Below are 12,861 nucleotides of genomic sequence, written 5' to 3'. Positions count from 1 at the left end.
GCCTCTTTACTCATTTGAATGATGGACTTCTGAAGAATTCTGCCCCACCTGATATCAAATAATTTCTTCTGAATTAATATTATTTACAATCACACATCATTTGATGGAGATTTAGCTATCACAGTGCTCACACAGCATAATCCTGTGCATGTTTATCCAGAAGTAAGTCCCACTGTGCTCAACAGGGCATACCCCAGTCCCTGGAAAATGCAGAAAGGACTTCAGCCATGCTTTAGGGTCTAGTTTCTACCAAAAAAATTAACATGTATTTACATTTTTTTAAAAACATTCATTGTGTGCATAATGTATATTAAATGCAGGGTTGGGAGAAGCTACTGCTAGATTCCCTGTGCATGACCAGCATATTGCTAATATCTGTGTGACACTGCAGGTCTGCACACTCTGGGAATGCATTCATATGACATTAAGTAGAAAACATTACTCATCAGAAGCACAACTGTTGGAGAATTCTGCAGATTTCAGATTTTCTGGATGATCTGATCTGATGTATCTTTTAAAACTCCCACTTTCACTTGAGAGTCTAAAGGTGGCTAACACGTAACAGTTTGCATCACTGCTTTTTTGAAAGCCATTCTTCATTATGGTTCCTTAACAGACTCCAAAGCTAGTCACTCTTCCTTTTTAATACTCCTCTCATCTGGGTTTAAAAATATATATGTGAAGAGCTATTGGGGGCAGAAGTCCCCCACATGCACCTTTTAGCTCCAGTTCTCTCTTTCCATTCAGTTTTAGTGCACTGTTAAGAAAATCACTCCCATAAAGTGAGCTCTTCATTTGGCAACTGCACATTTTTCTGGAAGCCAGAACAGCAGATGGACAAAGCAACCATTTTTCACACAACCATTTCATAGTCACATGTGAACCCTCTGAGGAGTTACAGTTTGTTTTAGAGCCTAGAATCTAAACAGAAAAACATCTGCAAGCTGCAGAAAGTGAATATTCCACTTTAAGAACCATCTCTGTGCACAGGAAGAGCAGGCTAGTAGGTACATTCTGAATACAGTGTCAGTTGGGTTAATTAACACTGGTATCTCAGGACATCAGTGAGTTAGGAGATCAGCAATCTAGTCTACTGCCATAAATGTTTGTACTGCAAAGGCTCATACCAGGCTTCGTCCTTCCCACATAGGTACCAAGGAGACTCTATATGCAGCTGTCTAATACAAAGGGGTAGGAGGGAAAGAGAGCAAAGTAGGGCTGAAAAAAGAAGTCACCCATCACAATATCAAAGTACACTTTTGCATAGAATAATTTCTGTGAGATCCAAGGGATGAATTTTATTACAGGATCTTTACATGCTTAAGATGTCCAACCCACCAGGTCAATAAAACTGAACATTCTTATGTGTACTTTATATCTGTAAGAAAACAGGGAGGATAGGCTAAGACAGACAAAATACCAGCAGGGGCTGCCCTTATTTTCTATTCATTTCATAAGGGAAAAGTGTAATGTAGCAGACAGTGTCTGACATGAACTCAAGCAGACCTGAATCACAACTCCAGCGTAGCCTTTAAGCTCATTAGATGACTAGTCACTATATTTCAGCCTAATCTACCTCACAAGTTTGTTGTGTGGGTTAGCAATGGAGGGGGGCTTGCCCAAACTCCTTGGAAAGAGAGATAAGAAGTTGTTAAAAAAGAAGAACTTGGGGCAGTGGTGAAATATACTTGCTGAGGGTGTGAGAACAACTTACACATTTCACCTCTGCAATTACACTTAATTTGATGGTAAGCCAGCTCTCTGGTTCTCTTCCAAATGTACCATTAGAAGTCTGATGGAGTTTGGAATTTATTATTGTATATCCACCTTCTCTTCTCTTTCACACCTACTAAATTAGTCAGACTTACAACAGGATCTCCAACAGTTACATAAGCTGTTGCCAATCTGGCACCCTCCAGATGTTTTAAACTACAACTCCCATCAGCCCCAGCCAACACATCCATGCTAGCTAGGGCTGATGTGAGTTGTGTCCAAAATATCTGGAGGATGCCAGGTTGGCTGCTTTCAGTTAGCCATATGCACCCAGGACAGGATGCACAAGCTCAACTGCTGGAGTCTGCCAGTTACACAATTTCACCAAAATTTCTGTACCTTTTGCATTGCACCCTTGCTAACCAGAAATACAGCTATTCTCACTGAACTAGGTTCAGAAAGAAAAAGAAAAAAAATGTTTATTACATGTCACTTTCGAACTCCCCATCAGGATTTTGTTGCCATTGTACCAGGATTGGTTTGTTTGCCTGTTAAGAATTACAGCTAGGAAGCTCCCGGAGGGTTTGACTTGCAAGCAGACTTGGCAGCAATGCGTCAGGACTTGACTGATGTGGCTTGGGCAGAGGGTGGGTCCCAATACATCCAGTCCCTGCAACTAACCACACCCTGAGGTGTGGTCACGCTGACCCATCAAGATGAATCAGGCTGCCTTAAAACAACTATGGATCTAAACCAGAGCTCGGAAAAGTTACATTTTGGACTACAACTCCCATCAGCCCCAGCCAGCGCATGCTGGCTGGGGCTGATGGGAGTTGTAGTTCAAAAAAGTAACTTTTCCGAGCTCTGATCTAAACAACCTGTGTCAAATGCATGCCTTTATTTTTGTCTTTTTAAAGATGAATGTTCTTGGGCTCAACCTAGAGCCAAAATACTGATCCAAGAGGAGTTCCTGCATAGAAACACCTTCCCGGCATACTAGAAGCTGACCCAAGTTAGCAGGCTATTGATCTTAAATGTACCTTTGTGACCCTTTCAGCAAGCAGCATGCAAGCTTCTCTCAGGCAATCCTGCCTTATGTTGTCCTGCTTCTTTTCAGTCTCCCTGGAGTACTACGATGTGGTCTGTATGCTAGTCTTGATCTTGGAATATGTGGATTGTGCGACGTCTTGTACTTTTAATCTGTCTTTTTGCTTCCCTGGGGCCTAATAAACATGAATAGGAGTACTCCCGCTGCTCCCGTAGGACCTGTATTGGAGTGCCAGTGTTTTAAACTGTCACAGTCATTACCATATAGGCCCCATCTGCACATTTAAAGCAGTATCATGCTACTTTAAAGAGTCATGGCTTCCCCCCAAAAATCCCAGGAACTGTACTTTGTTAAGGGTGCTGAGAGTTATTAGGAGACCCCTATTCCCCTCACTAACCTACTGTTCCCAGAGTTTCCTGGGAGGAGGGAAAAGACTATTATACCACTCTGGGAACTACATCTCTGTGAGGGGAACAGGGGTTTCCTAGCATCTCTGGAGTGCACCAGGGTTCCCCAAAAGCCTTTCTGAGTTACTTTCTGGCAAGCTCCATAGCCCATACATAGCCCTACAAACACAAAAAAGGTTAAGCAATCTTTGATGCAAGTGGTCAGAACACATTGTTCCTCTGTGTAAACAATACAGAAGTCCAGAGGCAACCAGCTATCAGGGCTGTCAACTAGGAGACATGCCCTTTCCTGGGCATCCAACCTTTTGCTGAAGGCAGGCATCCAGGTGTCTCTACCACAACATAAGACAAGCTTGGGTCTAAATGTAGCACCATTATCTATGGCAGGAACAGAGAACCCAGAGGCTGTTGGGCTACAAGTCCCATCATTCTGGACCACTGGCCATTCTGGCCGGGGCTGATGGGAGCTGGAGTCTAACAACATCTGGAGGAGTACACATTTCCCATTCCTGATCTGACACCATATTGAGTCAAGCACATGGTTAATAAAGCCAAACATTTCAAAAGAATTAATATAACGGGTGCTCAAATAAAGTAATATAAAAGTTTAAAATATTACAAGACAGAACTACAAGTTCACAAAATCTTCCAACAGTTCCCCCAAAATAAGGACACGACAATCCACCCTATAGCCTAGAAAAAATATGTAGAGTTTGTGCATACTTGCCCTATGACAAAGACGCTCACTTCATCTTTCACCACTGCCTAAAAGGTGGTTTGTTAATTTGGAACATTGGTGTGCCATAGGGCTTGCACTTCCACAAATGACATGAAATTGTTATGGTAATGCACTCTCACATACTCACAAATAACGAGATAATAACAGTTCAGCATGAATATTACGATCCAGAAAATTTGTGTTAAGTCTATACGTTTAAATAGAAATGGCATAGGGACGGACCGTAGGTTAGTGGTAGAGCACCTGCTTTGCATGCAGAAGATCCCAGTTTCAGTCTCTGGGATCTCCAAATAGGGTTCCAAAGCTGCCTTATACAAAGTCAGACCACTGGTCCACATAGCTCAATATTGTCTACGCTGACTGGCAGCGGCTCTCTGGGGTTTCAGATGGGAGCAGTCGATGTAAACCACTTAGAGGTTATGGATATAAATACTGTTAGATAAAGAAATAATAAAATTCCCAGCCCTACTTGGAGCTGCCAAGGATTAAACCCAATATCTACTGCAGGCAAAGCAGATGTTGTCGCACTGAGCTATAGCTCTTCTCACAAGATCCCAGGGAAAGACTCCTGTGTGAAGCCTCGGAGAGCTGCTGCCAGTCAGTGGAAACCATAATGAGCTTGATAGACAGATGAGCTAATTCAGTACATGGCCAGTTCTTATGTTCTCAAGTAGTTTGTCTCCTCTGACAACACTGTTTTGTCATCTTCTTCTAGAAGGGACCACAGCTTGCTGACAGAGCACATACTTTGCATGCAAAAGGTCCCTGGTATCTCCAGTTCAAAGGATCACAAGGAGAGATTGAGACCCTGGAGAGCCATTGCCAGTCAGAGGACATAATCCAGGGCTAGATGGACAAATTCTGACCTGGTATAATGCAGCTTCTGATCTATACAGAAGGACAAATATATTCTTGCATTGACACACACATTACTATGCAAGGTGTAACACAGGCACTGGCTCATTTTCTAATCTGAGAGGTACTGAGGCTCAAGCCCTTTGAGGAGTCATAATCCTATGACCCAAAACCATCCTCCCCAAACACTAGATGTGTAGGGCAAGCCATGATCAGTAGGGAAAGCAGTATTCTACGAATGCTCCAACGTACTCCCTTTGATCCTAGAATGTAAGCCAGTCCAGAACTGACTCCTGGAATTCAAAACAGGTTCTGACATTGCTCTGATTACACCTTGATTTTGGGGGATGTCAATTTGTGTGTAAGTGCAACCCTACTCTTTAACATAACACCTGAAGAGGACTACAGCAAACATGTTGGGGGCAGTGGGGACAAATGTGCTAGAGCTACACACAGTCTTCATCACTCTCCAAGTCATGGAGGACGATCATCTGAAACGAGGAGTGTCCTGTACACATGGAAGCTCCCTGCCCATTTTAGAACCCTGAGAAATCAGGATTCTAAAATGTGCAGGGAGAATCCACAAGTATAGAAGGTCCATCCCCCGCGAATTGGAGAGATGAGACAAGGATGAGGGGGAGCAAGCGTGCTTGTTCCCCTACTACTGCCCCCTCAGGTATTTACTTTATTTTCATGTATAAGACCTCAATAGGGCTGCAATGGCAAGGAAATGAACACAATCCAAACCCTCCTCATCAACAGTGTGTTCTTCCTTAAGAGCAAACACCAAAGGCCAGCAATGTTTTGCAATGCTACACTGAAACAGCACAGTCGGAACACCTCATCTTAATTGAAAGGTTAAAAACTCATGGCTTCTCCCTAATATTTTTCATTGGCTACCCTGGTAAAAAAAAAACCTGGGGAACTCACCCAGAGTAAAAATGACTAATTAACATGGCACAAATTTCTACATCTTGTACATTTGCTGAAAAATCCAGTTTAAAGAAAATCCAGTTAAACTACGAAAAAGCAAGGAAGTGAGGCAGTTACCTAATTGTGTGCTCAAAATAGATATCATCCACTGAAGCCGTGACGCAAGGGCAGCCAGCATGCCTCTCTGCTGAAAAAGCAAACAAACCACATTAGATATGTACATCATTACACCAAACAGGGCTCTTTCTGTTCACAGTAATCACAGTTGCAGACTCAGAATGGAAACAAGAAACCTTCGTTGCAGGAACAAAATCTGCACCACAGTAGAATGCATAAAACTGCAGAGTCCAGTACATGAGCATGCTATGTTAAGAAGCACTACTACAATTATCCCCACATGCAGAATTGGGAAAAATTCCCAGGCACATGATCACCCAACTGCCTAAAAAGCTACTGTTGGAACACAAGATTATTCTGGGTGTTTGGCATTTGAAATATTTTTTTTTATTTAAAGGCTATGCATCTCTTCTATGATCATGGTTTACCTATACCTGGAGTTCATTTTCGTTTGCCTTTGGGGGGGGGGGTGCCTGCTTTTTTTGAGGATGTGGACTGCTTTTTTTCTGTGTTTTACTTATTTCAGTGTGTTTTGCTTGTTCTTGGGGACGGGGTCTGAGCATTGCCAGTTTTTCTTCTGGGAAATGAATATTTTGTGGTATCTTAGATTTCCAAAAGTGCCTTGGGCCCAAAAAGGTTAGTGATCCCCCTCCTACCTATCTGAATGAGTATAGCTACCCTCCTAGTTCTCATTATAAATGTAAGAAATTTTATTTTCACTTTACAAGCTGCTGCATAAACAGGACCATAAAATACGCCATATGATAATATACCCTTATCAATAGTTTTCCTTTGCTTCAGTTCTTCAGATCAGATCAGGAATTGATTATAACAGGTCGATAAGCTGTAATCAGTTTAAATTGACAGATTTAATCACAGAAAGCTTTAATTAATTAACGAAGAGAGCCCTTTTTAATCAGCTAGGTCAAATGTTAACTTGTGTAGCTTAGACAGGAGCAGGAAATCCTTTGCAGCCTGAAGGCCACATTCCCTAGTGAGGAAGCTTCCAGGGGCCGTATTCTAGTGGGGGTGGGGACAAAGCCAATCATGAGTGGGATAATAGGTACAATTCTTAGCTTTGTATACTAGGCCTCATTCTAAAATTCATTCATACAAAAGTTAGAAGGTTTACACACACACACACACACACACTCCTCCATCCAGGCAAGCAAGAGGTATTATTACAAGAACACATTCCAGACAAAAAAGTACTCAGGGAAGGCATGGAGCAAGGCTGGTGAGGGATGTTGCCTGGGAAAAGGGCTTATGGGCTAAAGGAGGTGGGCTAGTCTAGGGAGCATCCCAAGGGCCAATGAGAGGCCTAAATGGCCACATTGGGCCACCAAGCACAAGGCTCTCCACCTTCAAAGCAATGTCTATTTGTGTTTTGGTTCTGGTGCATGACAGTCAAAAGGAATAAAGTGAACAGTATTAAAAACTAGCTTTCATTTGAATACCGAATGGTATCTTATCTAACACTTCTTTCAGTGTGTCACCAACAGTATAGCATAGAATAAGTCCTATACCAATATCAAATATAGATGATTCACAAATGCATCAAAGCAATCAACTTATTAGTCTAATGAAAAGCAGATGTTTTACTTAATTGGTTTACAATCCTTTTTAATAATTATAATTTTAAAATGATTATAACCATCAGAACTGTAACATTTTAGAAGCCAGGTAGGAGGCTCCTTATTAACCTCTGCAGCAACCCAGATGCCAGTTGCCAGGCCTAACTTTTTTTAAGGAACTGGGGGGTACTGGGCACCTGGATTTTTCCTACTTTTGGTTCCAATCCATCAGTCAATCACTTAGAGTAATCTATTAGAACCATTTTGAGCAATTTAAAAGATAATTGCCTTGAAAACCCAAAATGGCCACACTAAATTTGACAAGACGACTTTGGCAAAAAGTGGATTACTTAAAATGAAATTGAAGATATCTGTCAGGAGAAACAAATCTCTTTTGGAAGTTTGGGAGTTATTTAAATGACTAAGAGATAACCTCAGATTAACGTGATACCAACATAGGAAAGCTACAAACAAGCCCAAAAGACTGCCAGTGTGGTTAAACAGCAGCGTGGAGGAAATAATAAAAGGCAAGGCAGCACCCCTAAAACATGGAACCTGTGCCCAAATAAGGGGGGCAAAAAATGAGTGTGCACACTGGCAAAGCAATGGCAACCAAGAAAGAATGTGAAGAGCCAATTTCTGCCATAAAACTACATTTTATTTATTTATTTATTATTCAGTTTATTAGTCGCCCATCTGGCTGGTTGACCAGCCACTCTGGGCGACGTACACAATAAAACAATACATTAAACATTAAAATTTAAAAACCTAACAATAAAAACTTAACCCATCCCAAAAGCTTTCCTGAAGAGCCAAGTCTTCAGAGTCCGGCGGAAAGTCATCTCAGAGGGGGCATGACGGAGATCATTTGGGAGAGAATTCCATAGGGTGGGGGCCACTATTGAGAAGGCCCTCTCTCTAGTCCTCACCAGTCTTGCTGTTTTTACCGGTGGGATCGAGAGGTCCTCTGAGGCTGATCTTGTTGAGCGGCAACCCTGACGATGCTGGAGGTGCTCCTTCAGATAGACTGGGCCAAAACCGTATAGGGTTTTAAAGGTCAGAACCAACACCTTGAATTGGGTTCGGTAAGCAACCGGTAACCAGTGCAACTCCTTTAACACAGGAGTGATGTGATCTTGCCAGCGGCTGCCTGTAATCAGACGAGCCGCCGCATTCTGTACCAGTTGTAGCTTCCGGACCGTTTTCAAGGGTAACTCCATGTAGAGCGCATTACAGTAGTCTAGGCGAGAGGTGACCAGGGCATGTACCACCGGTGGGAGTAGATGGATAGGAAGGTAGGGATGCAGCCTCCGTATCAGATGGAGTTGATACAGCGCCATCCGGCTCACAGCCGAGACTTGAGCCTCCATGGACAGCTGGGAGTCCAAAATGACCCCCAGGCTGCGGACCTGGTCTTTCAGCGGCAAACATACCCCATTGACCACCAGGTCCACATCCCCCAACCTTTTCTTATCTCCCACAAACAGTACCTCGGTTTTATCTGGATTCAGCTTCAGCTTATTCCTTCCCATCCGGCCACTCACCGACTCCAGGCATTTGGACAGGGTTTCTACAGCCAACCTTGGTGAAGATTTGAATGAGAGATAGAGCTGCGTGTCATCCGCATACTGATGACACTGCAGCCCAAATCTCCTGATGATTGCCCCCAGCGGCTTTATATAGATGTTAAATAGCATCGGGGAGAGGATAGAACCCTGTGGCACTCCACAAGTGAGAGGCCACGGATCCGAAACCTCCTCCTCCAATGCTACTCTTTGGTACCTACCGGAGAGGAAGGAATGGAACCACTGCCATACAGTGCCCCCTATACCCAATCCCCTCAGGCGGTCCAAGAGGATAGCGTGGTCAACGGTATCAAAAGCCGCTGAGAGATCAAGGAGAACAAGGAAGGTGCATTCGCCCCTATCCCATGCCCTCCTCATATCATCCACCAAGGCGACCAAGGCTGTTTCAGTCCCATGTCCAGGCCTGAAGCCCGATTGAAATGGATCTAGATAATCCGCTTCCTCCAAGTGTGCTTGCAACTGTTTTGCCACCACCCGTTCAGCCGCCTTGCCTAAGAATGGTAAATTTGAGATTGAATGACAGCTCCACTTCTGGATCAGGAACTGGTTAAATAACAATTTTCATAATGGAGGCAAGTCAAAGCATGAATCATCTGTGGCCAGTAAAATTAAACTTTCTCTAAGATGTAGGGGAGGACATTGTCCTGTCAATCTTCAAGTAAAATTCATCTACTAGTCTGGATGGCGTCTGGATGTGCAATGAAGTGGAAGGTGGAGGTCCATCTTGTCCTTCACCTCAGACAGCAAAATATCTTGGGGCTGGATCTGTGAACTTGTTTAGAAGTTAGGGGAGAGTGATGAAATAGCAAAGTTTGCAGATGAAACTAAAATTATTCAGGATGGTAAAAAACCAAGCAGACTGCAAACAGCTCTATAAGGCTTTCTTTTTGAACAGAAAACAAAATGGCAAATGTGGTTCATTGTTATTGAAGTTTGGTGTATATTGCAGTAGAGTGCAGAAATGAATAGTCAGGTAAGACTAGTGGTTGAAATAATAAACTTAAGGTTTATTATTCGTGGGAAATAAAGCCATTCTGTGTACAGACATACATGTGGCCTTAACAGAATCATGAAGCTAGCACTCACACACACTGTCACTAACAAGAAGAGGAGGGAAGTAAAGCCTGAAGGAAAAACAACCAGTAGTTACTCAAGAAAGAATCAGTGAAAGAAGAACAGTTTGCCTTTCTTCTACTGTCAGGTTACTTGTTACAAGCACTGGTGCTTTACTTCCAACAACTGTAAGTGTAAAAATTACGCTAGTTGGGGGGTGGGTCTCTCTTTCTCTCACAGGAATTCATATTCCTTTCCCACAATTTAGCAGAAATAATTCTAGACAAAACTCAGATTTTTCTCCAGTAAACATTACTGGCAGTATGTTCAGGGCAGAAAGAGGAAGTTCTATTTCACAGAGCACATAATTCACTGCCATGGGATGATGCAATGACCACTAGCTTGGATTGCTTGGTTAAAGGATTGGACAAATGCAGAAAGGACAGGTGTATCAACAGCTTGTAGCTATGACAGCTATATAGAGCTTCCAGGTTCAGAGGTAGTTTACCTTTGAATCTGAATGCCAGATGCTGAGAACATTTATTTATAAAAATAGTTATATACCACCATCTTGCAAAAGATCAGAGTATTATACAGCAATGTAACATTTAAAAGCAATATAAAACAATCATTAAAATGACCAGCTACTCAGGGGGCATTTTAAATAACTGCATAGTTTTTGCTGGCACAAAAACCCCCTTCAATTTAGTCTTTCAAGACTTCAAGAGATGCCTGAAACTCAAAAGCAAAGATACCTGCTGAATCGCTCCTGGGAGAGCGTTCCAAAGCATTGGACCAGCAACACTAAGGGCTTATCCAGACAGAGCAGGATAATCCACGGTTTCCATATTCGGTTTGTCATCTGATAGTCCTCACTTTGCCTTTTAGTTCGCAATTTCCCAATTAAAAAAAACACTTTTTTGCACCCGCACCCGCAGCGGTAAGACCCCTACATTCTTTTTGCTTTTTCCAAGCTCTGCCTCTAAAACCTCCCCCTATCAACCAATTGGTCAGCAAAAAAATTACGTATGCTCCTCTCCCCCTTTGCAAGGAAGCACAATATGGCTGTAAAGGAGTTCTTGCCTGGAAGGAAAGGCTGCTGGTCGGTTTCATGCCTGCCTTCCCACAGAGAATGAAATGGACACCCTTTTCTTGTTTGCATTTGCCATATTAAACTTAAAGGAATGTATGCTTTTCTGCCTTTATTGATATTTAAGGAGATACACACGCTGGCAATGCACTTATTTCTCCAAAAAAGCAAGAAACTTGTCACCCCTCCCCTCCTTCTCCCTTTCCTTCCCAGGAGAATGAAATTGACAAAGCTTTCTGGAGCAGACTTGAAACCAACCAGAAGCTCTTTTCTTGTTTGCATTTGCAATACTACACTTAAACCAATGTATGCTTTTCTGATTTGAAGCAAAAACCCCAAGCAAGTAGAATGAAATTGACAGGCTTTCAGGGGCAGGCTGAAACCGACCACCCCCCCTTTCTCACTGGCTGTGCATTGCAGATCTCACCCAGAGCAGCCGCCCAGTTTGCAGGCTGGCAAAAAATAAAATGCATCTGCGCAGTAGTTGCAGACCCCCACACACACACCACCATTGCGATGATTGGTTCAATTTTCCCGGGCTTATTCTCGCACATGCGCAAAAGTGCAGATACATGATTGGCTGGAATGAGGAGTGGCAAGGGGAAACACCCAAGAACCGCCCATCAGCTGTAAAGTCCGCGGTATTGCATCCTAACTCCTGAAGGCACAGCGGTTGATTCCCGATTTTAAACAGCAAATCGCATTTTTGCCGGTATTGCAAGGAGCGGATTTAACCCGCGAAAATGCGTAACAGCGCCAGACGTCATTTGGACGACCGAAAAATGAACACACATAGTGGGTATGTCACACATTTTGCAGTTGTCTGGATGAGCCCTAAGTGTCTGGCTTCCAGCAGAGGCCAGTCTGGCCTTTGTAACACAGGGGCACAACAAACAGTGCTCCTCCATATGATCTAACACATCTATTCTACCTCTGAATTGGCAACTGGAGGGGGAGGGAGAGAGAATATTTTTCTTGGAGCCAACTGAAGCCTCCAGTTGCTAGCCTTTAAGCTTAGGCAAGGAAATGAGACTATTGCCTTCATGTCCTTGTTGGAAGTGGGGCAAGAGCAACTCCTGTTTGGATTCTTTTGTTTGTTTTCCAGAAGGTAGAGTTAGGGTCCTTCTGCTGGCTAGGCTCACCTATCTTTAACTGTACTCTTCTCTACCTAACTTCCTTCTGTTGTAAGCTGATATGCTCAGGGAAGCTGACCTGACCCTCCTTCGTTTGTTGTCTTCTTCGACTGCCAGAGGAGAGAGGACGCATCTTTGTCTTTGCTCTCTCTCCTGAGCCATGAGGACAATACCCAAGTCTGGGCATTGCGCCTCAAACTTAGTTAGAACTAGGTATGCCTTTCCTATCTACTATATATTTCTATAAATAAAGTAGCTTTTCTTATTTTACTAAGTCTTAAGTCTCAGTGATCTAAATTCAGGGTAAAAGCCTGCTACAGGTAAATACACATACTGGCCCACAAGCAGCTCAGACCACTGAGTATCTCTGCATATATATATTTCCATAACAGTCCTGCTTGTATGTCCTGGAAGCATATATCTGCCTACTGCTGGACAAACAGGTATGAAATGGATCTTAGCTCCGATTCAGTACGGCTCCTCTTACTTTCTTATGGATTCTGCAAAATAATCTCTGGTGGTCTGGTAGGTGGCATTCCTGCCTATCAGCATGCAGCATTAGAGTGTATTGCCTTTCCCAAACCTATCAGCATACAACAATGTGACTTGGGCA

The 12,861-nt window shown here is 43.1% G+C and overlaps 1 protein-coding gene across 6 annotated transcripts in view; it reads right to left on the bottom strand.

The window, feature by feature from the left end:
- ACOT11 (acyl-CoA thioesterase 11) overlaps positions 1–12,861 on the bottom strand; it is a 155,087-nt gene that overhangs the window by 34,041 nt on the left and 108,185 nt on the right. For 5 of the 6 annotated variants that reach the window (XM_061633092.1, XM_061633095.1, XM_061633097.1 and 2 more), the window contains one exon: positions 5,813–5,882. In XM_061633092.1, coding sequence (XP_061489076.1) covers positions 5,813–5,882 — 70 coding nt within the window. The remainder of the gene's footprint in view (positions 1–5,812; positions 5,883–12,861) is intronic. The other variant, XM_061633093.1, reaches the window with a different exon arrangement.

Source organism: Rhineura floridana, chromosome 6 (assembly GCF_030035675.1).
Source record: "Rhineura floridana isolate rRhiFlo1 chromosome 6, rRhiFlo1.hap2, whole genome shotgun sequence".
Classification (NCBI taxonomy): Eukaryota; Metazoa; Chordata; class Lepidosauria; order Squamata; family Rhineuridae; genus Rhineura; species Rhineura floridana.
This window is presented reverse-complemented; position numbering and strand designations above follow the sequence as displayed.